The sequence below is a fragment of the Myxocyprinus asiaticus genome, chromosome 20 (assembly GCF_019703515.2).
Source record: "Myxocyprinus asiaticus isolate MX2 ecotype Aquarium Trade chromosome 20, UBuf_Myxa_2, whole genome shotgun sequence".
Classification (NCBI taxonomy): Eukaryota; Metazoa; Chordata; class Actinopteri; order Cypriniformes; family Catostomidae; genus Myxocyprinus; species Myxocyprinus asiaticus.
Window position 1 is genome coordinate 48008401 of NC_059363.1, and position 24239 is coordinate 48032639.

A 24239-nucleotide genomic window follows, 5' to 3' on the forward strand; every position below is an offset into this window, starting at 1 on the left:
CCCGAAGGATGCGTACTTTCACGTCTCGATCCTTCCTCGACACAGACCCTTCCTGCGGTTTGCGTTCGAGGGTCAGGCATATCGGTACAAGTCCTCCCTTTCGGCCTGTCCCTGTCTCCTCACGTCTTTACGAAGATCGCAGAGGCTGCCCTTGCCCCGTTAAGGGAGGTGGGCATTCGCATTCTCAACTATCTCGACGACTGGCTAATCCTAGCTCACTCTCGAGACGGGTTATGCGCACACAGGGACCTGGTGCTCTCACACCTCAGCCGACTAGGGCTTCGGGTCAGCTGGGAAAAGAGCAAGCTCCTCCCGGTTCAGAGCATCTCTTTTCTCGGTTTGGAGTTGGACTCAGTCTCCTTGACGGCGCACCTTACAAACGAGCGCGCCCAGTCGGTGCTGGCCTGTTTGAAGGCGTTCAAACAGAAAACAGCGGTTCCACTGAAACATTTTCAGAGGCTCCTGGGGCATATGGCGTCCTTGGCGGTGGCCACCCCGCTCGGGTTGATGCATATGAGGCCGCTTCAGCACTGGCTCCAGACTCGAGTCCCGAGACGGGCATGGCGCCACGGGACACACCGCGTGGCCATTACGTCGGTCTGTCACCGTCTTTTCAGCCCTTGGACCGACCTCTCGTTTCCACGAGCAGGTGTTCCGCTAGAACTGGTCTCCAGGCGCGTCATGGTCACGACAGACGCCTCCAAAATGGGCTGGGGCGCTGTTGGCAACGGGCACGCAGCCGCCGGCCTCTAGACGGGTCCGCAGCTGCGTTGGCACATCAACTGCCTCAAGTTACTGGCAATTCTGCTCGCCCTGCGGAGGTTCCGGCCGTTGATCCAGGGCAAGCACGTGCTAGTTCGGACAGACAGCACGGCAGCGGTAGTATATGTCAACCGCCAAGGCGGTCTGCGCTCCCGCTGTATGTCATAACTCGCCCACCGTCTCCTCCAACGGAGTTAGCAGCACCAAGTCGCTGCAAGCCACTCACATCCCGGGCAACCTCAACACTTCGGTGGACGCGCCGTAACAACCCTCAAGGGAGAGTGGAGACTCCACCTTCAGGTGGTCCAGCTGATTTGGAGTCGATTCAGTCAGGCACAGGTGCACCTGTTCGCCTCCCAATAATCCTCCCACTGCCCGCTCTGGTACGCCCTCACCGAGGCCTTCCTCGGCATAGACGCGCTGGCACACAGCTGGTCCCCTGGCATTCACAAATATGCGTTTTCCCCAGTGAGCCTGCTCGCACAGACCCTGTGCAAGGTCAGGGAGGACGAGGAGAAGGTCGTCCTGGTAAGCACCCTACTGGCCCGCCCAGACGTGGTGCTCGGACCTCACGCTCCTCGTGACAGCTCCCCCCGGGCACCATCCGGCACCCGCGCCCAGACCTCTGGAATCTCCATGTCTGGCCCCTGGACGGGACGTGGAAGACCTAAGCTGTCTCCCACCTGCAGTGGTAGACACATTCACTCAGGCTAGGGCTCCCTCTACGAGGCGCCTGTATGCCTTTAAGTGGTGTCTGTTCGCTAAGTGGTGTTCTTCCCATCAGGAAGACCCCCAGAGGTGCGCAGTCAGATCAGTGCTTTCCTTCCTGTAAGAGAGGTTGGAAGGGAGGCTGTCCCCTTCCACCTTGAAGGTGTACGTTGCTGCCATAGCAGCACACCATGACGCAGTCGACGGTGAGTCCTTAGGGAAGCATGATCTGATCATCAGGTTCCTAAGAGGCGCCAGGAGGCTGAATCCCTCCAGGCCACGCCTTGTTCCCTCATCGGATCTCTGTAGTTTTTCAGGGTCTACAGAGAGCCCCCTTTGAGTTTTGCAGTCAGCCGGGCTTAAGGCACTCTCCTTGAAGACTGCCCTCCTGACTGCGCTCACTTCCATCAAGAGGGTAGGTGACCTGCAAGCGTTCTCTGTCAGTGAAACGTGCCTGGAGTTCGGTCCGGGCTATTCTCACGTGATCCTGAGACCCCCGACCGGGCTATGTGCCCAAGGTTCCCACCACTCCTTTTAGAGACCAGGTGGTGAACCTGCAAGCGCTGCCCCAGGAGGAGGCAGACCCAGCCCTGGCGTTGCTGTGTCCGGTGCACGCTTTGCGCATCTATTTGGATCGCACGCAGAGCTTTAGACTCTCTGAGCAGCTCTTTGTCTGCTTCGGTGCACAGCGGAAAGGAAGCGCTGTCTCCAAGCAGAGGATCGCCCACTGGCTCATTGACGCCATAACTATGGCATGTCTCGCCCAAAACATGCCGCCCCCGGTAGGGCTACGAGCCCATTCTACTCATGGTGTAGCGGCTTCTTGGGCCCTGGCCAGAGGTGCCTCTCTAACAGACATTGCAGAGCAGCGGGCTGGGCAACACCCAACACCTTTGCAAGGTTCTACAACCTCCGGGTGGAACCGGTTTCGTCCCAGGTAGTGGCACGCAACACAAGCGGATAAGCCCGGGATAGCCGGCCGGGTGTATCGCTTGCACATAGCGCCTTCCACCTCCTTTTGAGCTGAAGACGTGCGCTGTTAATTCCCAGTAGTGTTCACAAAGGTTGTTCCCTGGTTGACTTCCTCCGAGCCCTGTGGCAGTCGAGTTTTCGGAGAGACTCGCTGCCGGCCCAGTACACGCGCTAACTAAGAGCCTGGTTCTGGGGTAGGTGCTCCGCATGTGGCGGTTCCCTGTAAGGCTAACCCCATGCGATCTATATCTTCCGCTAGTTCGTTTCCCTACTGGCAAACTGCGTCTTCCTTGGGCAGAGCCCCTCAGTCTCCATGTTGTAGTAACTCCTCCCCCATTGGGTAGGATCTACCTTGAAGGCTCTCCACATGGTTGGAAAGACCATGTGATGTATTCTTCCACTTAAATATCCCCCCTCTCTTGGGGCGAGGTGTGGTCTCCGCGGTGTCCTCCCCTTGGGAGGGACACCCCCCGACTAGACCTGGCGGCCCAGTCGGATAATCCCCCTTCTTTTTTAGGGAGTGGAAAAAGAGAAGGGGAAAGAGGCCATGACTGGGTTAAGCCTGTCTCTATCTCTGGGTAGTCGACTTGTCCCCAAAAAGGGCCGTTCGACACTCATAACTGTGTTGGGGGAGGTTATGTGTCGACCTGGTGTGCTGGCTATGAGGCACACAGCAAGTCTGCCCACCACACACCGCCAGTTCACGTAACACAGTTCAGCCTTGTGGCGTTTTGTATAGGGACCCCTAGTGTCACTACATCGACACCAACGTCGAGTGAGTGACAGATAGGGAACGTCATGGTTACTGGTGTAACCTCCGTTCCCTGATGGAGGGAACGAGACGTTGGTCCCTCCTGCCACAACGCTGAACTACCCGCTGAAATGGCCAGACCTTATATCGGCTCCTCAGCGTAAAACCTGAATGAGTGGCTGCATACCAGCTCCTTTTATACCCGTATGTTCGGGGGAGTGGCATGCAAATACCACTCGCCAATTTTCATTGGCCTTTTATCAAAGACCAGAGGTGTCTCGGGCTCCCAAGAGTGACCCCTAGTGTCACTACATCGACACCAACGTCTCGTTCCCTCCATCAGGGAACGGAGGTTACACCAGTAACCATGACGTTTTGTCTGTGTCTGCCTCAAGTCCTGAAGCAGTCACAATGTGACCTAGAAACTGAGTTTTATTCATATTAACAGTCAGGTTGGCTTCTCTCAGTTTATCCAAAACAGCTTGGATGTCCTGGAAGTGTTGTTCCCAAGATGAAGAGTAGATGATTATATCATCAAAATATATGAAACAGTTCTTTCCACGTAGCTCTCCCAGGAATTTTTCCATGAGCCGCTGGAAGGTGGCTGGGGCATTTTTGAGACCAAAGGCCATGAATTTAAAATGAAATAACCCCTGACTACATATGAAAGCAGTTTTATCTTGGCCGTCTTCATCCATTTGCACCTGCCAATAGCCACTATTCAGATCCAAGGTGGAGAATACTACAGCACCATTTAACGATTCCAAGATTTCCTGGATGGTAGGAAGGGGATAGGCGTCTGATTGGGTGATGGAATTTACCTTCCAGTAGTCCACACAGAAATGGTACCCACCAGTTTTCTTCAGAATTAGTACTACTGGGGAGGCCCATGCTAAAGAGGAAGGCTCGATGACATCAGCAAAAAAGGTGGAGTTCTTCCAGTAGAGGGCTTTTACAGCTTGCCTCTACAATTAGGTTGTTTGTTTCTCAAGTGCAATGATCAGTAGCATATTGAATGAGCTCCAACGAAGCAGCCATTGGCACCATGACAGCATTGAAATGTTTAAGTACCTCAGAATGATGATTTTTAAGCTGCCAATGCAACGTTATTGATCAATTTCCGAAAGTAATCAAACTGTTCCTTCATAAGCTGTTGCATGTCTTTTGTCTGTTTCCCAGATATAGTACCGTATTTACATTCAGAGTGAGTGTGTCTACAATCCATTTAATCTCTCCTAGATGAGTGGAAAAGGTATCCTTTAGACTCTGATGTTGCGATCTGACAATTTCACTCAATTGCTGGGGAATAAGGGTATCCATGAATCCATTTATACCCTCCATTGAAGGCGGAAGGTGAAGGTTGTATTGGTGGTCTGACATTTAAATTTCCGGTTAGTTCCATATCTAGCAGAGTATAATGAGATGGAGAGGCATACGATTCTTTCTGTGTACTGGAAAGTAGTGAGTGCGCTCCATCCTGACCAAAGACCATTAAGTTGACAAGATCTTCCTGAGATGATGCCATTTTGTTTTCAGGTTGGTTTTGAACTTCCTCAGTTTCATGGCAAAACTCACTTTGAGATGCAGCCATTATGTCTGAGTTGAAAAGATTTCCTTTTATTGTGTTGTGTAGGGTTTGGAATGTTATTTTCCTCTTGACCAAGTATGATGAGTTTAATGTTTGTGTCCCATCTGGGGTGCCATTTTTTATGTAAAGCTTCTCACTTTTCCTTAACTTTGTTTTTAGTTGAATTAGGGGTGCCAGACTGTGACCAGCTGTACATTGTTTGACTGTCAGGTTCTTTCTGTCAGTCAAGTCATTATTTCAATTACATAGGAAAAGTTTAAAATGCACAAAGGAAGTATATGGAACATTTTAGTAAAGAATTCCCACATAAATCCCTAGCCTTGGAAAAAAGGTATCACTCTCCACAATAAACAGGAAATAAAGAAATAAAGTTCAAAACACCCAATATTTACAGTCCTTTTCAATTAAATTGTCATCAAATCAACACACAAAGCAAGAACTGTCCCACATGCATAAAAGTTCAAAACATTCAATAAACATTACAATCCAAAAAACATCAAAAACAGAGGATCCACCAGAGAATAACAATGTTCAATAATGTACTCAAGAAGGATTGGATTTGTCCATAAATCCCCAGGTTTACACCTCCAATCCTTTATGCTCAGAAAGCTCTATTTTCACAAAAGTAACTCCAGTGCATCAACAGGTTAGAGAAGCATAACACTGTTTTTGTTAGGGTCCAAAAACATGAGTTAGCTGGGCAGAGCTAACATGTGCTGCTTGTCTTTCACACTCTTACGGCCACCATCTTGATTTTCAATACTTCCTGGTTTTAAAGGTGAAAGTAGGGGCAGAGCTAAGATCAACTCCATCTTGTTCTCCTGTCACCATAGCAAGTTTCCAATGGATGACAGTAAGTTGCATCTTCTCATTGTTTTTCAAAATGACACTGACATGAAATAATGTTTAATTTGAAAATATGATTTAAATATGTATAATGGTTTTATGATTGTGAGTGACAGTGTCACAGTGTGTGTGTGTTTTCATAAAGTATTCATTTGGGAGTGTCAAAGTTGCCGTAAACTTATTGAGGCTGTGTTAAGAGTTTCTTGCATTCCTTGAATCAATCACATTTCTCTCTTGTCAAATTCACAAAGTCTGGAAACCTTTGCTCCTCACCTTGCACAACACGAGATCTTTATCGGATGATCTCAGAAATTTGACCAGAATTGATCGGGGCCTGTCTCCCTCAGTGGATCTCCAAGCAGGGACTCCTGGACCAGAGACCAAGCAGAGCTCGCTAGATTTCCAGCTTATGGCCTGTTATGTCGAGCAGACTCTGGAAGAGCTCGTCTAGGAATTTTACCATATCTCGGCCCTCCTCATGCTCAGGAATTCCAACAATCCGGACGCTTTTTCGCCGATTACAAATTTCAAGGTCTTCCAGTTTTTCCCAAACGCGCTGCAAATCTGCTTTGGTCCCTCTCCGATGACTCCAGATAATCGATCCGTCTCTCGACGTCCCCAATTCTTGTAACTAACTCAGAGAATTTCAACTCCATTGCCATAATCGATCGACGTATTACAGCCAGATCTTCCAGGTCCGCTACGACTTTCGTTAGCATCACCTTCACCCGCCACACCGTCCAAACCGAGTCCCTGATCTGCTGCCTTGTCAGGGGAATCAGCTTGAGCATGTAAGTGTCTTTTAATATCTCCAGAGCCCGAGGATTTTGAATTTTTTGCCATGTTGACTTCATAGAACAGTTATGTAGCAGTGTGTATCGAAAAGTGCGCAGAGCTCATCGCTCACATGTCCGATCCCCGCATGGCGCCACGTGACTCGCAAAATAGCACACTGTTAAACACGATGAAGTCCAACGAAGACTATAGGACTAATTTCCCTTAGAAATCCTTTATTTACTGTATTATCACATTGAGAATAAATGTGTGCATCCAAAAGCTGGAAAATGTTGCTTTCAGAGGCTTTATATGGTTAGGATAAAAATAAGTTGCATTTCGAACTGTTCTGAGACCAGTGCAGACAGACAGCACACTGGAGGTTAAGTCATTCACTAAATAGGGAGCAAGGGAGCATCCTATAGCTAACTGAACGTTTCAGGTGAAAGGTGTCTTTCAGGTGACTGCTCTCTTCTTAATTAGAAAAATGCCATATAATTCAGTCAGAGCTCAGAGGCTCAAAGGCTAAAAAAAGGAAATTGATTTAAGAAAAGTAATTTACCTAGGATAAGGATTTAACTAAATGATTAACTAAATAAACGCAACTAAAAAGTGCAAGCAAAGTGGAGATATGTGGTCCTCAAGACAAGAGGACACTCTGTTGCGTTCGGTTGTTCTAATTTTGAGTACAGCGGTTTACTACCTTTTGCTGTTTACTACCAACTTCAAGTTGTCTTAAAAATTATTTAGGTTGATAAATGGATAGAATTTCATGCACTTCATGTACTCCATCAAATTGAGTAAGTTTTATAAAAATTAAACAAATAAAATTTAAATATGTATAGAGGTTTAATTCATTTAATTTTAAGATTACTCAATAAAATTTTATGGAAATTTGTTATGAAATTGAAATGCGTAAATCTTAAATATAGTCAATTTTTTGGAGTGTGCACTCCAGAGGAAAATTTGATTAGACATTTATTAGACAAAAATTTTTAGATTTAGCTTTTTGTTTATTTTGAATATTTTTGGCATTTTTTAAAGTGCTGACATGCCTCAATTTCAGACACATGTATACAGGTGAGGGATAAAGAAGCGTCTTCTCGCTGCAGCCTCTGCTTCACAATAATTACCAGGAAATGAAAACATATCATGTGCTCTGCTTTAGGTGTTTAGGTTAATGTGGTTTGCAAACCTCAATCCAGTTTTTTCTTTTCGATGGTATGCTACACTCTCATTAGTAATTTTAGTTACTATTAATTTTTTTAATTAACATTTGCCTCGTACTTATTTTTAAATAATTCATTATTAGGAAAGTGGCAAGTCTGTGCCCCCTTTGAAATTTCAAATGCCCCCTTGGGTAAATTATCCTTGCACCGACTTTGGTAGAGACTGAACAGCAGCCAGAGAAAACAATAGTTTTGAGATTTCAAACTTTACTATGTTTTATATCTGTATGATAGTTGTCTAATAATGCATTGGCAATGAACACGAGTTTATTTGCCAAATAAAGCTTGATATGAATTGAATCTGCCCATTTGATTGTGATTAATCACAGAAAAATGTGCGATTAACAGCCCTACTATGAATCAGAATTAATTATGCTAATTTCTGATGTAATGTCTGTAACATCTCAAAAAAATGAATAATCAACACTCCTGGAAACATAAACTATTTGATTTAAAAAACAAATCTGACTTTCTATAGCTTGATATTATTTAGAATTTCACAACTTAGTCTCGCTGCCCACATATGTGGACGTCAGTTTTTAGGAAAACGATTTGCTCTAAATGTTGTTTTTTTGCATGTTTCTTACGGGCTCCTAGTTATAATTCATAAAGGGGAAGCCCATAAAAGCAAGTTTACTCAGTCATTTCAAATAATATCTTAATAGTTATCCATTAAATGTATTAATAATTGTTTAGATGTCACCACATGAAGCACATTTTTTGGCTACCTGAGAAAGCATGTTTACAGTGTATTTGACACCACATTTGTGGACGCAAATACTGACTGTGTTTTCAGAAGCTCAAGTTCTTCCTGATGGTTCAGAATCATGCACACATTAAAGTTGAATACAGAGAAGCTGCAGAGATGCAGAAAACTGATGACAAACTGAGCTGACATCTCACACATCACATGTGTCCTCCTCACAACATTTATTCACATAACGAAACAGCTGCTTGACTTTTCGTTCATATGCAACGGATGAATGGATGTTGTCATTGGATCAACAGTCTGAAGATCACGAGCGGATGCAGCTGAAATCAGACGATGGATTCGCGATCTGCGACGTGGAAAACAACCGATGGATACAGGGTGATGTGCACATTTGGGGCTCCAGTCTTCTGAGAACTGAAGAAGAAGAAACCCTCTATCTGGACTGTCGATATAAAGTCATGATGTTTGATGCAGTGTGTAAATGAACTCAACATGACGTGTTTTGTCTTTAATGTTGAATTCAGGACACTTTCCGTGAGTGCAACTGAAATATTCCTGTAGTGACTGCAGTGTTGATGTTGATTGTCAGTTCAGGAGGAATGCGCGCCTCTTTCAGACTCTTCTTCTCGTGGCTTCTGCTCGTGTGTCAGGTGAGTTTCTGAGCAGCAGCATCAGAGCTTGATCAACGAAATCTAGAAAAGATGTCAGTCAGAGCGCTTCCAGAGATTTACCATCTTTGTGTTGTCGGGAACATGAGAATAAACATCGCGACGACAGTCCGTTTACTTAAGAGAGTTTGTACAATCCGTGTCTCTCTATCTTCACTAAAGTGAGCCAAGAACCACTTTATTCCTATTACATTTTAAACAGATTTTCATGTCCATAAAATCCTATTGTGTATTGATTTAACGTGTGCATGTGAAGATATGTAACATCTTGTTCGTATGCTGATGTTAAAGAGAGACAACGGAATATATATATGGGTACAGTTTTTATAAATATGAAAAGAACGATTGATACACAGAGTGGTGCGTTGCTTGAATACAAGAATACAGTGTTGTGCTGCATATTACGAACAATTAGCGCGAGGTTAAGAGAGTTTTTCATATTCCAGACACATTCAGCGATAAATGGCGATAACTCTTAAACGGCTTAGAAAATACTTTCCAAAATAGTATTACTGTAAAACATGGACACCTAATAATATTCATCAAGCTTGTTTTCATTATTTTCACTCGATATTATGAGCATTTGCCTGCAAAAGTCGTGGCAACGTGAGTTACCCCGGGAAGAGGTCCTCCAGTCTCAGCGGTAAGTAAGGGACCGTGGAGAAAGTGCAAGTCCCACTTTTTTTTTATTTTGCAATTTAGTTGAAAAAGGTGATTTTGGACATGCAGTTCCCTATTCAGCCACTAGGGGTAAAACGAAATATCTGGCCAGTACAGTCAGATTTTACTGCTGATTTGAGAAATGTTCTTTGATCATAATCTAGACTCACCGTTTTGGAGGTTTCGGTCTTTCCCCATTCAAGTAGATAGGAGATGCACTGGCATGCCGCTTGTTTACATAGAAAAATAGCTCCCCGAGAGCGTTCCAATAATGTCCGCTGAGTGAACCATTAGGGGTAAAACGAAAGGTTGTGAAAGTTGTGCACTGTCCTCCTCTATTGAATGACGTTGGTTTCGTGTCTCTATATCCTTCAACAAAAAAGCTATTACAAAAATAAGGTTTATATTGGACGTGCATTTCACACACCAAGCTATTACAGAAAGAAAGAAGAAAAAAGTGGGACTTGCACTTTCTCCACGGTCCCTTACTTCCCGCTGAGACTGGAGGACCTCTTCCCGGGGTAACTCACATTGCCACGACTTTTGCAGGCAAATGCTCATAATATCGAGTGAAAATAATGAAAACAAGCTTGAAGAATATTATTAGGTGTCCATGTTTTACAGTAATACTATTTTGGAAAGTATTTTCTAAGCCGTTTAAGAGTTATCGCCATTTATCGCTGAATGTGTCTGGAATATGAAAAACTCTCTTAACCTCGCGCTAATGGTTTAATACAGGTGATGTGGGACACGTCTGGTTTTTGTACGTGATATTTCTGGAGATCTGTAGTAATTTAGAATGTAATACACAATAAACTTGAATTTAACTCGCCCATGTTTAACTGCATTAGGGTTCTGAGAAAGTATACTTATAGATAACAGTTGTATAATGTCTGGCCATCGCTGATTTGGCTCAATATCGCTTGATATAGCTTATTGTGATTTTTGTTCTCAGTTCAGTTTTCTGCTGACGATTATTTTAGACTGTGTACAGTATGGATGGACTCACTAACCATTAGCCATCGGTGTTCAAAGAATGAAACTTCCCCTACTAATCATGTCTGTCTTTTTATTTGTATTGCTTTAATCAATACAACATGACAGTCAAACCAACTGAAAGCATAAGAAATAAACTAAAAGAGATGATAATAATCATAATAAAATACTTACATAAAGGTATAAATTATACAATATACAATGCATATAACATTACGATTCAAAAGGGGATGTTCAAGACTTTATAAAAGTTAATACTCTTTAATGCTTTACTGTTTTTTTTTTTTTAACTCCTGTTAAAGTTATACTTTACTTCTATTTTGAAGTGTGTGGAATTTGGTTTCTTTGACGACCATTTACATTTATGAATCAATTTTCTTTCTCCATAAATTAACAATACATTTATAGTATACCATGCTTTATGTTCAATTTTACTATCAAAATAATATAATAAAACATCCTCTTTCCTTAAATGCATATCAATACCCATATTCATCTTAATAAAATATTTGAAATCACACCAGAACATTTTTGTATAGATACAGTCAAAAAAGAGGTGTACAATGCTTTCAACTTCAATGTTACAAAAACATTTTAAATCAATATCTTTTCTAAATCTTGCAGTAACTTGTTTAACAGGGTAAATCCTGTGAATAATCTTAAATGAGACCTCATGAATCATATTGGTCACACAATATCGTCTTGTCATTTTAAAGGTTTCATCACAATTAATATTTTGAAATTGTGCATTCCAAAAACTTTTGGCTGATGGAGCTGCACAATTTTGACAGATTTTCCTAAGATAGTTGTTATTATTTTTTTTATCTGTAATACTTGTACCTTCCAACTTATCAGTAAAGTCAATATTTGGTCTTGAAACAATGTTATATTTTAATAATTCAATAAGTTCAAAAGGTATAGCATCAATCACAGTCATAAATTCCTTAAAAGATACTGGGAAGGAATATTTTCCAGAGAATTCAGAGTGTGTAAGTTACCATTGCTGTTAAATAGTTGTGACACCAATAAAATATCTTTTCTAAACCAAAAAAAAAAAAAAAAAAAAAGATTTATTTCTGTGCTTAATGTATTTATTGTTCCAAATTAAACATCCATGATAGTAAGACCTGTTTATGGAAATTAGATGATTTAATGGGAAGTCTACTGACATCAAAGTTACAATTAAGAAGAAAGTCAATGCCTCCAACTTTCTGAAAAATTATATTTGGGATGTAAAACCATAACCTATCTCTAGAACGAATGTAATTTTGAGGATAATGTTGGATGATTCAAAATCGAGTACATTTAACCCACCTTGATTAACTGGATTACACAGAGTTTTTTATTCAGATAGTGAGTCTTATTCCTCCAAATGAAATTATATGTTTTTATTTTCCTGATTAATTAGGGATTTTGGAACATCTGTGACCATTGCAGTATAAATTAGTCTTGATAAGCCTTCTGATTTTGATAGTAATACCCTCCCATTTAAGGATAAATCCTTCATTAACCAGGAATATATATATATATATATATATATATATATATATATATATATATATATATATATATATATAATTTTTTTTATTTTTTTATTTTTATTTTTATTTTATATTGTTTATTAATGGGGAGTAATTTAAATGTGTTCTTTCTTTCTGATTTTTACCAATTTTAATACCCAAATAAGAGATGTGGTCCTTAATTGGTATACCATAGAGTTCTGACAAATGATCAGGTCTGTCTTTGAAAGCAAATGAGTAGCATTTCTTAATAATTATGTTTAACCCAGATACTAAAGAAAATTCATGGAGACACTCAAGAGCCGATTTTAATTCTTTTTCATTTTTTAGAAACATAGCTGTATCATCTGCCAATTGGGAACATTTATTTTCATGATCAAATACCTGAATGCCTTGAAATGTATTAACTTTAATAAGAAGACACATTACTTGCATGACCATCAAGAATAATAAAGGAGATATTGGATCACCTTGCTTGACTCCTCTGCTTATATTAAATCTAGGGGTGGTCCCAGAGGGTAATTTAATAGAGCTATTACAATTATTGTATAGCATTTGAATTGCACAAATATAATTATTGCCAAAGCCAAAAAAACACTAAGTTTTAAGTAGAAATGTATGGTCTATAGTATCAAATGCTTTTTAGTAATCTATAAAAAGGATATAGCTATTATCATTAATTAGAAAGTTATAATCTATTAAATCTAAGATCAGTCGAATATTATTGACTATATATCTTCCATGTATAAAACCTGATTGACAATCGTCTATAATTTTATCTAATAATATTTCAGTCTTTCTGCAGAAATTAATGTAAGTAATTTGGTGTCATTATTGATTAATGTTATAAGTAAATTAAACCTTGTGACATGGTTGGAAGCAGTTTCTCATGCTCCAGTATTTCTTGAAATACCAGGTATCTTTCGGCCTCATTTACCCTTTCTTCAAATTCTGAGATTCTTTTTTTTTGTTCACTGTTTTGATATCGGCGATATCACTCTTTACTTCGTGCATCTCCTTAAAGAGAAATTCTGTAGCTTCCTTTAATGAGTTTATGCACTCGCGGTTTTGTTTGATCTCTTTGTTAAGGGTTTCTGTGTTTTGATTAATTTTCTCAGTCAGTATCTGCACAATGTTGTTTTGTCGTTCAGTGAGTGTGGGTTCTGGCTTACTTCTTTTCGGGTCTGGAGTGCAAGGCTCCGAATCAGGTAATGATGTGAGAACCGGGCTATTGCTTCGTGCATATGAATGTACAGCCATGATTTCGGTTCCATGTTCTATGTCATGTCCATCGGATCGATCTTTCCTGGATACAGGTCTTCCTTTTTCAGAATTTTTTCCTCGTTTCTTGTCAGACATTGCAACTGTTGTAGCTTGATAACAGGTTTGGATGCTTGCTAAAACTCTGTCGGTCGTGGAAACAAGTTCTTTGTCACCTTTATCGTATTTTAAAATCTCAAAATCTACTTGATTGCAGTCATATGAATCTCTTATATTTTACATTACATCTTAAATCTAAAATAAGACGATGAGGTTGTTCTTTGGGCATTAACAAGCGGAAAATTATCTAGCTACTGAATAAACAGTCCGTACCAGTCACCATCTTGGCTGGCGCCCCACTAATCATGTCTGTTCTTCGTCGCTTATGCCATGTGATACCACATGTTTTATAAATTTCAGCTGCTTTATAGTGAGCAGAAAATAACCAAGCGAGTGCACAACGTTTAAAAACAGCATTAACCAGAAGGCTATTAACTCGCTAATGGAAGTCTAGTTGTTCATAATGTATAGAAATGTGCGAATTTGTGGTTATGCATCACATCATTTTTATAATAATCTATACCCTGCCTTTTAAAACCGGAGCTACGACATCATAGCGAGTTATTGCTGCATAAGTTGGTAAATTGCTGGATAAATCCATTGTCTGGTTGCTTAAAAAGCGACAGCAGACTTGTAATAAATATTCAACTGTCAAACGTTTGGAAGAATGTTAATGTTCTGAATTAAAAATGAGATTAATCCATCAGTAGAACTCTTATTCTGATAGGTTTGATTGAGGCAGAACAGATGACAGTGCAGGTTGACCAATCACGTTTCAGACCCACTCACATGTGCAAATCGAATATTCAAGCTGTACATTTATATTATATCATGAGAAACTAGTTAATTTCTTGCTTTTTTATTTTTTAAACAAAATGAATAATCAAAAAACAAGATGTTTTTTTTTTTTTGCCTATTTTGTTTGAAATGATAAAACAAAATTCAAAGCATAATTTATTTTTTGTTTTTTAATTTCAAAACAAAAAGCAAATGAACACAAGGGGTCCGTGTACTTTTGCGTCCATTCTTTTGTACTTTTTAAACCCAAAAATGAAAAATGTGGTTTCTTCTTTATTGATTTTAACAATGATGAATAGAATAAGCAGATATAAACTCCTTTTCTGTTGACTATTTCATTTTCTATTTAAAAATTAATAAAGAGAAGGGAAAATGGCTTAATTTTCATTTTCTTTCATTGTTAAAAAATTTAATTTATGGCTTGAAAATTTGATATGCACATGTAAGCGGCGGCAATGAAACGCCCCTTTCATCTGATTGGTCAAACTGCCCCATCTTCTGTACTGCCTTAATCCTATCAGACAGAATTAGAGTTGGGATTGCTCTGCAAATTTGTCTCAGTTTTCATAAAATATTGTCCATATGCCATATGTATTAGAATCTTGCTGCTGGGCACATCATGGTGTTGTTGCCTCTTAATGGACGACGTGTGAGAGATCGCAAGCCACGTCACTTGGCCATATGCTGACTGGGAGTTGGTCTATTATATATTATTTTTAATTACATTGTATGATTTAGTAGTACCTGTGTATTCGTGTCCCATTGATAAATGTAATGTAAAAAAGAGTTCTGTTGCTTTGGATAAAAGCAAATGCTAAATTAATGTTTAGGCATCATGAACATGGATTGGAGTGACATAAAATTCTAATAGCTAAGATTCGGACACAAGGCGTCCCGACTGGCCTGTCGGGACATGGGACACGGTGTGTAAAATCAGGACTGTCCCTGTTATTGGGACATCTATTCACCCTATCTCCATAAGTGCAATGTTAATTTCTGCAAGCCATAGATTGCTGATAGAGTGTGCTGTCGACACAGTCGCCTCAGCCTGGATGAACATTTAATAAATATATTATTAAATGTCAAAAATAAACTTGTGTTAACTCATATTAACTTGTGGGGCTTTTATACAAAGTGACGCAACTTTTTTAAATGACATTTATCAATGGGACGCGGCACTACAGTCACTACAAAATCATACAATGTTATTAAAAATAAAAATAATATATAATAGACCAACTCCCAGTCAGCATATGGCCAAGTGATGTGGCTTGCAATCTCTCACACGTCGTCCATTAAGAGGCAACACCTTGCAACAACACCATGATGTGCCCAGCAGCAAGATTCTAATACATATGGCATGCATAGGTTACAGTTAGTGGTGGATCGGGACAATATTTAATGAAAATTTAGACAAATTTGAAGAGCGATCCCAACTCTAATTCTAGCTGATGAGATTAAGGCAGTACAGAAGACGGGGCAAGTTGACCAATCAGATGAAAGGAGCGTTTCAGTGCCACTCACGTGTGTATAAAATATTCAAGGCGTAAATTAATTTTTTAAACACTGAAGGAAAACAAAAAATCTCGTTTATTCCTTTTTAAATAGAAAATGAAATGGTCAACAGGAAATTAGTTTGTATCTTCTTATTTTAATGATCAGTGTTAAAACCAATAAAGAAAAAAAAAACAAAACACATTTTTAGTTTTTCATTTTTGGTTTAAAAAAGAAAAAGGAATGGACGCAAAAGTACACAGACCACCAGGATTGTGTACCTTCATATAATTTGTTTTCTCTCTCTTTTTTTTTTTTATCTTCAAAACAGAATAACTCATAAAGCGACTGTTTTTCACCTAAAAAGAAATGGGCAAAATTGAGAAAATAATTTGTTTTTTTTCATTTTATATAAGAAACAGCAAAACAGTTCATTTAAGTATATTAAATAAGTATACAATGTGCCTTGACATGATGGGAGAAAAGTGCCTCAGTTTGTTCCTGGGAGGGTACTCATCCTTATATGCTCCATATGGTTAAGATAACTTGATTATTTGATTTGTACTGGTGGATGACATGACACGCCCATTTCTACTGATTGGTCAACCTACAGTGTCATCTTCTCTTTCTCATTCCCTTCCTTCAGACTACAAGCCGTTTCACACAGAACGTGGTGAGCACTTAATCACTGCAAGTTTATCGCGTACATGGAGGGTACTTTTTGTGTTTTGTTTGTTTGTTTGATTTGTTTTGGTGCTCGCGTTGCGGTTTCAGGTGCGCATGTTGCTATAACAGCAATGAGAAAGGACCTGATTTCACCTGACATGTCTATCTGTGTATAAATGTGTGTGTGTGTGTGTATATATACAGTGGCATGCAAAAGTTTGGGCACCCCTGGTCAAAATTTCTGTTGCTGTGAATAGTTAAGTGAGTAGGAGATGAACTGATCTCCAAAAGGCATAAAGTTTGTAGGGCTTTACTGGTTGTTTAGATCAGTGTTACTATCAGAAATAATTAATAATTATTTATGTAGTTATTAATCAATATTTAAATTAATTAATTGAATCTAACTCTATAAAACCTCATATGGGACTCCAGTAAATGTAGTGCGCTACGTTTAGGAGCGGGTTTGGTTATTAGCAATAATTAATAATTATCAAAGATAATTATTAATTATTAAAATCAATAGAACATTGATGAGAATCAATGTTAGCTTTTTAATCCTTTGAATCAACAATTATCAAAGATAATCACTAATCAAGTATTTAATTAATACGAATGAGATTTGTTGTATTGTGGTCCAACCACAGTGGGCTGTTGTGCATTTCCACCATCGCGGGTGAGACCAGCAAACTGAGTTTAACCATTAAAAAATCAAAGAACGCAGGACTGTTTATGAGCCGTCCACCGCATCTCTGAGTGATAAACTAACAGCTGCTTTCTCTCCCACGATCGCAAAATCGGCTTTGGGGCCGTCACTTAATTCTCGCTCTCTCTCTCTCGTACTAACCACACACACACACACACACACGCAACCCCTCACAAACATTCTCGGACACATTTTTGGCTAGTAGATAGCTTCGTGATAAAGTTCAGCTTTGTCCCTAAGCTATCGTACAAGCGGATACATGTGGTAAACTGGTAGACGCCATTGGCTGGTTTCTCTCCGCCCATATTCGCGGCCATATTCTCTGGCCGGAAGTCTCGCATGACATACTCTCCATGAGAGTCACGTCTGCCATTTTGTGCGTGTCCCTCCTTACACACACACACACACACACACACCCTCATGTGTTATAAGATTATTTTTATTTCCATATCTAATCATATCACTGTTTAGTTTGTAGTTGTAAGTCGGAAGTTTATTGACTGCATTGTATTAATTATTGATTGATATTACTGCATAAATAAACTAAATGTCTCAATCTAATATTGAGACTGTTATACTATCTGGTGGTGCCCCGGCAATATTAATCCATATTAATATTCTATTGATTTTTGATGATTGATAATTATCTTTGATGATTGTTGAATTTGAATGATCAATAAGCTAGTGTTAATTTTAATTAATGTTTCATCGACGTTAACAATTAACGATTATCTTTGATAACTGTTGATTTAAAGGATTTAAAAAAAAGCTAACATTGATTCTCATCAATGTTCTATTGATTTTAATAATTAATAATTATCTTTGATAATTATTAATTATTGGTAATAACCAAACCCGCTCCTAAACGTAGCACACTACATTTACTGGAGCCCCATATGAGGTTTTAATGAGTTAGATTCAATTAATTAATTTAAATATTATTTAATAACTAAAGAAATAATTATTAATTATTTCTGATAGTAACACTGATCTAAACAACCAGTAAAGCCCTACACATCCAAGTCCTTATGTGTTACGTACTGTATGTGATAACCGGAGCAGAATGAACCTTACATTTTATTATTTAGACCTACATTTTAATGGCTACAAATAGTTTTCATTTATTTTTAATATACAGCAACAAACTGATTATAAAAATTGCATCCATATATAGCCTATATATTCAGTTGTCTCTCTTCAACATCTGCATACAGACAAGATGTTACATATCTTCACATGCACAACGTTAAACCAATACACAATAGGCTAAATTGGGATTTTATGGACAGGAAAATCTGTTAAAGAGGCCCTATTATGATTTTTGGGATTTTACCTTTCCTTTAGTGTGTAATTATAGCTGTTTTTGCATGTAAAAGGTCTGCAAAGTTACCCAGCACAAAGTCCACGCAAAAGGGAGTTATTCTCTCCCACAGACAACACTGCTCAAGAACTACAAGAAACAGCTGGATTGTAGTCCAGCCATTTCTTCCGTAAAGTATCTATGTCACTATGTAACACATTTGCATAATGCCCACCTAAGGGCTACTTTGGCCCACCCTCAATCAAACGTAGTAATAGCCGAGACCAGGATGAGTTGGGTTAGTGTTGTCGCTATGTCGAGAAGACGCTGTTTTCTTCACTACGAAAGCAAAACCTCTTTATTTGGAATTCCAAAGGCAGACGAATTGAAGAATCAGTGGTTAAAATAAATTTTTACCACTATTCCTCAGCAGTACAACCACAACCAATGCCGGATTTTCAAGTCAGTTACCCCTGAAAGATGGTGCAGTTCCCAATTTGTTGGGACAATCTGGTGCTTCAGAATCACAACCTGTAAGTATGTTGGATTTATCAGCTACCGAGAGTTCAAATGCAGAGTTTTGTGTTGTAGCTACGGTGACACCCAGTGCACAGCTTTAGGCCTCTGCTAACCTGCTAGCTAATTTTATTGTGTTGAAATGGTTTTGATAATCAGCTGCGGGCCCACTTTTACCTACAATTGTGTAGAATTATGCAGATTGTTTGCCGTTCTTACTATCATGAATAGTGATCAAGTGTGGAGATGGATTTATTTTTACAAATGGTAATTTTACGTCTGCAATCCATGGTAGTGCTCGGCTAACTTGCTATGTAATGTTATTGTTTTGGTAAGGGTTTACTATTCAGCTGTGGGCCGGCTTTTACCTGAAACTGTGTAACAAAATGGTTGATCTCAAGAGTCTTATATAATTATATAATTACAAGCTGTAATGTTACGGCCGCTATCCACGGTAGTCCACGGCTAACTTTCTCACTAAAGGAGAGTAAGCCTCTGTTCTCCGTTCAAAGCTCTGGCGAAAAAAGTTCGGCTACACCCATTCCAGCAAAAGATGACTAACTGCACTATGTGTCTTTTACTTGAAGCTTTGTTAGGTTCACAATAATCAACAGTGTACTTGTTAGAAAGCTACAAAAGTAAAACTTAGCACTGTGAAATGTCCTGCTCAAGTCGTGCTTGCGAAGGTGGTTCGGGTCGATCAGCTTGTTCTTCCAAACTTTCATTATCGGATCAGTCAGAGCAGACTGGGCTTTTCAGAAAGGGGGGCTTTAAAGAGACCGGAGCTAATTCAGAGTGTTTCAGCTAGATGATAAAAATAGGCTTAGCATAAATTTATAGTATGAGAAAAATAATGTGTTTTTTGAACATTAAAGCATGTAAACCTATTCTAGTAGACCCCCAAAATAAAATCATGAACCTGTAAATTAGCATAATATGGGCTCTTTAATAGGAATAAAGTAAAATTGTCTTATTTTGAGGTGTTCTTGGCTGACTTGGTGCCCTTTAGGAAAGATAGTACGAGGCAGACAGAAGGCTCTTCTAACCACAAGTTGACTGTTTTTTTTAATATAACGGCCCCATTATAATAGCCGGGATTTTTAATATTATACCAGACGTGAGTGCCATGGATGTTTGGCTTGATATGTTGAAACCAGCACTGTGATTATCTAAGACCAGGTTGCATGAAACCTTTTTGGTGTAGTTCTATTCGATAAAAAAAAAAAGAAGAAAAAAAAAAGGAATAAAACAGATGGTCAATTACTCAGATGATCAGATATTCAATAAATTAATTACTAGGGTGATTCATGCTTTGAGTGCGAGGAGGTTGGGTACAGGAAGTAGGTCCAATTTTTTTTTTAATAAACCAAGCAAAATGCAACATTTTAAAAATGTAAATCAGCAATAAGACACGTTTGATTGCATTTTATTTAATGAATTCACTAGTATAGCAGGCGGGCCTTGGATAGGCGGAAAGCGAAGAGATGCGTGCGGCTCGGCTCCCCGACAATGAACTTGACACTTGTTACTGACACATCCTGTCGGAAATAGCCTTCATCACAGAATGCATAATTTGCACCCCGACTGACCAAGGTGAAACAAATAAAGACTACAAAGCAAAAAGTGATACTACGAATGAATGAAAAAAAGAAATTACAGAGGGATTTAAATGAACGGAAATCCACGAACAGTGCCTACTCCTATCCCAATAATGATTTATTGGTTATTCCGTTAAGACAAAAATGAGAAAATGAATTAACATTTGAGTGACCTGAAAGTGAATGTTAAATTAGATAAAACAACTCTGAGGTGTGTTTATTCATTTTAAGTATTCAGATGTCATGAGCAAATGTGAGGATCATTGTATTAATAGCACTCATTACTTTCTTTTATTTTTCTTTTGTTTTCCAGGAGGAAACATTTGAAATAAATAAATGAATGGGTGAATAATTTTCATTAATCTCTAAATCTTATTTTAGATTGGATCTGTAGAGTGTAGATTTGTTATCTTGTTTTCATATTGAACCCACACAAAACCTAAGAAGCAGTAAAAAGTCAGTAAAGGTCAGTAGTAATGTATTCTCCTCCCACTACAGTGCTGAATGCTGGAGGAGCTTCACTCTGGAGGTGGGCAACTTGCTGGCCTGAATATTGACATGGAGCATGTAGAGCTTATTATTGCGGCTGCAATCAAATCTTCTTGTGTCTTTTGACGTTGGTTAGTGTATGATCAAACTTTTGCTGGACAGGCAGTGTTACTCGTCTTTGACATTGTGGATTGAACATAATGATATGTACATGTTTGTGTAGTCTGCTGTTTAAAGCTCTGGGCTGGTAAGTGAAAGGCTGTCGGTTCCTCCATCAACATTGTGCTCTTGGATGTAGTGTGGTCAAACAAATGCAGACAATGCTAAATCAGTTGAATCATGCACTCTAGAACTTTATTTTTTAATTCCGCACCACAACACAGGAAAAACATATGCTCTTTTCCCCACCCTCTTAAAGGGTAATAATAATGTAATAATAAGTGTATGTGAATTCTGCTTTTCTCTTATGTACAGTATGTGACCACACAGAACAGAAGTTATGTTGAGATGTAGACCACAGGGTACTCTGGGTGTCTGCCCATAAACAAGCTCCACAGAACAAGATTGCAGATCCTCTTTCAGGGCTGTCTGAAAGACCCAGCAATAACCAAGTAAGACGGCCATACCAGTTATCATCCTTCAAAGCAGCTCTCAGTACAGCCTACATAGTGCGGTGGAACCGTTCACAGAGGCTGTTTGCTTGTGGATGATATGCCGTAGTGTGGCGAAGCTTCAAACCCAGATTCTGTGCGACTGCAGACCAAAGTTCAGAAGTAAACTGGAACCCATTGTCCAAAGATATGTCCAATGGTGTACCAAATCTGGCAATACAGGTTCTAATTAAAGCCAGTGCAATTTCTACAGTTGATGTGGACACCAGGGGCACATCTTCTGGCTACCGAGTGGTCCGATCCACCATTGTGAGCAGGTAAGCATACCCCAGAGACGAAGGGAAGGGGAACCACAATAGCAACATTTACATGATCAAAACGATGCTCAGGCACTTCAAAACTCGCTAATGGTGCCTTAAAGTGATTTTGAACTTTCACCTTCTGACATGCGAGACAGGAAGTGGAGCACGCCCTAACGTCTTTCTTAAGTCCATGTTAGACAAATTTAGTGGCTATCAACCTTAGTGATGCTTTCTTGTCCGGATGTGACAACCCGTGAATGACGTCAAAGACATGTCGTCTCTAATCCCTGGGCACAACGGGACGGGGACATCCTGTTGTAACATCACAAAGGAGTGAAACACTGGCCTCATTAAATTCAACATCAACCAATTTGACGAGTCACGTGACACCATGTGAGGTTCGGATGTGTGAACGGCGAGCTCTGCGCACTTTGCTGGTTTTAATACTTTTTATGTCATAAACTGGTGAGATTCGATACACCCTGATTCTTAACTGTTCTAGGAAGACAATATGTCAAAGAATTCAAAATCCTCGGGCTCTGGAGACATTAAAAGAAACTTGCATGCTCAAGCTGAAGCCCCTCCGGAGGCCTCGAGCCTGGGACTCAATTTGGACTGTGTGGTGGAAAAGATTCAGCGTCAACTGTCGAGCATGATGGCAATGCTGACGAAGGTCGTTGCTGACTTGGAGGATCTTGCTTGGAATGCATTTGGGAAAAGTTGGAAGATCTTGAGAATCGTAACCGGCGAAACAACGTCTGAATTGTTGGAATTCCTGAGTGAGCAGAGAGTCAGAATATGGTGGAATTTCTGGACGGGCTCTTTCCGAGAGTGCTCGACATCGAGCGAGCTCACAGGGTTCTGGCTCGGAGATCCGCTGAGGGAGACAGGCCCCGATTAATTCTGGCCAAATTTCTGAGATCATCCAATAAAGATCTCGTGTTACGCGAGGAGTAAAGGAAAGCTTTCTTGGAAGAACCACAACATTTTCTTCTTCCCAGACTTTGCGAATTCGACAAGAGAGAAATGTGATTGATTCAAGGAATGCAAGAAACTCTTAAATCAAAAGAAGGTCGCTTTTTCACTGATGTTCCTGGCCAAATTGAGAATAGATACTAAGGATGGCCGCAATATATTTACATGCCCACAGCAAGCGATGTCCTTCATAAAGTCAATGGAATGAGTAAGTCATGGTGTGATTCTCACGTTGCAGTCGAGTGGGCCTGTTTCACTGAACATTCACTTGACTGTCCGAGGAAGCTGAGCGCCATTTTTGTTTCTTTTTGTTCTGGTTCTGCCTAGCGGCTGGAGTTTGTTTTGTGGAATAACACTCCTTCAAGAAACTCTTGCATCGATGGAGGGTCGCTTTTGCACTGATGTTCCTGGCCAGGTTGAGAATAGATGCTAAGGATGGCCGCAAAGTATTTACTTGTCCCCAACAAGCAATGTCCTTCATAAAGTCAATGGAATGAGTAAGTCATCGTGCGGCGCTCGCTTTGCAGCTGAGTGGACCTGACTCACTGAACATTCACTCGACTGTTCAAGGAAACTGGGCACCTTTTTTGTTTCTTTTTGTGCTGGTTCCACCTAGCGGCTGGAGTTTGTTTTGTGTAGTAACACTCCTTCAGGACAGTTTGTGGATGAATCTGCATGTTCTTTGTGTTTACGCCTCCTATTGGCTGGAGTTTGTTTTGTGGAGTATATTTTGCAGGACATTGGAAGGATTAGGTCATTTGCTGCACTCCGGCTCCGGCTCACTGAACATTCGTTTGACTGTCTGAGGAAACTGAACGGCTTTTTTGTGTGTGTGTGTGTGTGTGTGTGTGTGTGTGCTGGTTCCGCTAGGGTGCTGGAGTTTGTTGCTTCGGGAGAGTTATGCGGATGAATCTACATGTTCTTTGTGTTTATTCTGTCTATTGGCTGGAGTTTGTTTGATTAATTTTCTTCTGTTATGTAATTCTGTCTCACAAAATCTGTATAGAAACACCGGACTTGAGCAAACCGATGGCAAAGTTGTCGCGGGGACAGGCGTACTTGGACTGTTTGAGTTTAGAGGGATGAACGCCAGTTGGCGCTATCGTGCGTGGGGTTAATGTGCACGTTTTTCTTTTTTCTGTTTGTTTTGTTCTGGGGGATGTTCAGGAGTTGATTGTTGCACCAATGTTGGAATGTGGTCTTTATAATTTTGTTTTTGACACACAATCTATTTTTTCTAATATGTCAAAATGTCAAATATTAATATGAGTGGATTGTCTC

At 40.0% G+C, this 24239-nt stretch overlaps 1 protein-coding gene across 1 annotated transcript in view; it reads left to right on the plus strand.

Annotated features, from left to right (window-relative positions):
* The first annotated feature begins 8578 nt into the window (after positions 1 to 8578).
* Positions 8579 to 24239, plus strand: part of LOC127411015 (proline-rich membrane anchor 1-like) — a 67783-nt gene continuing 52122 nt past the window's right edge. Inside the window, exon 1 of the mRNA XM_051646324.1 lies at positions 8579 to 8992. Coding sequence (XP_051502284.1) covers positions 8918 to 8992 — 75 coding nt within the window. The 5' untranslated portion in view covers positions 8579 to 8917. The remainder of the gene's footprint in view (positions 8993 to 24239) is intronic.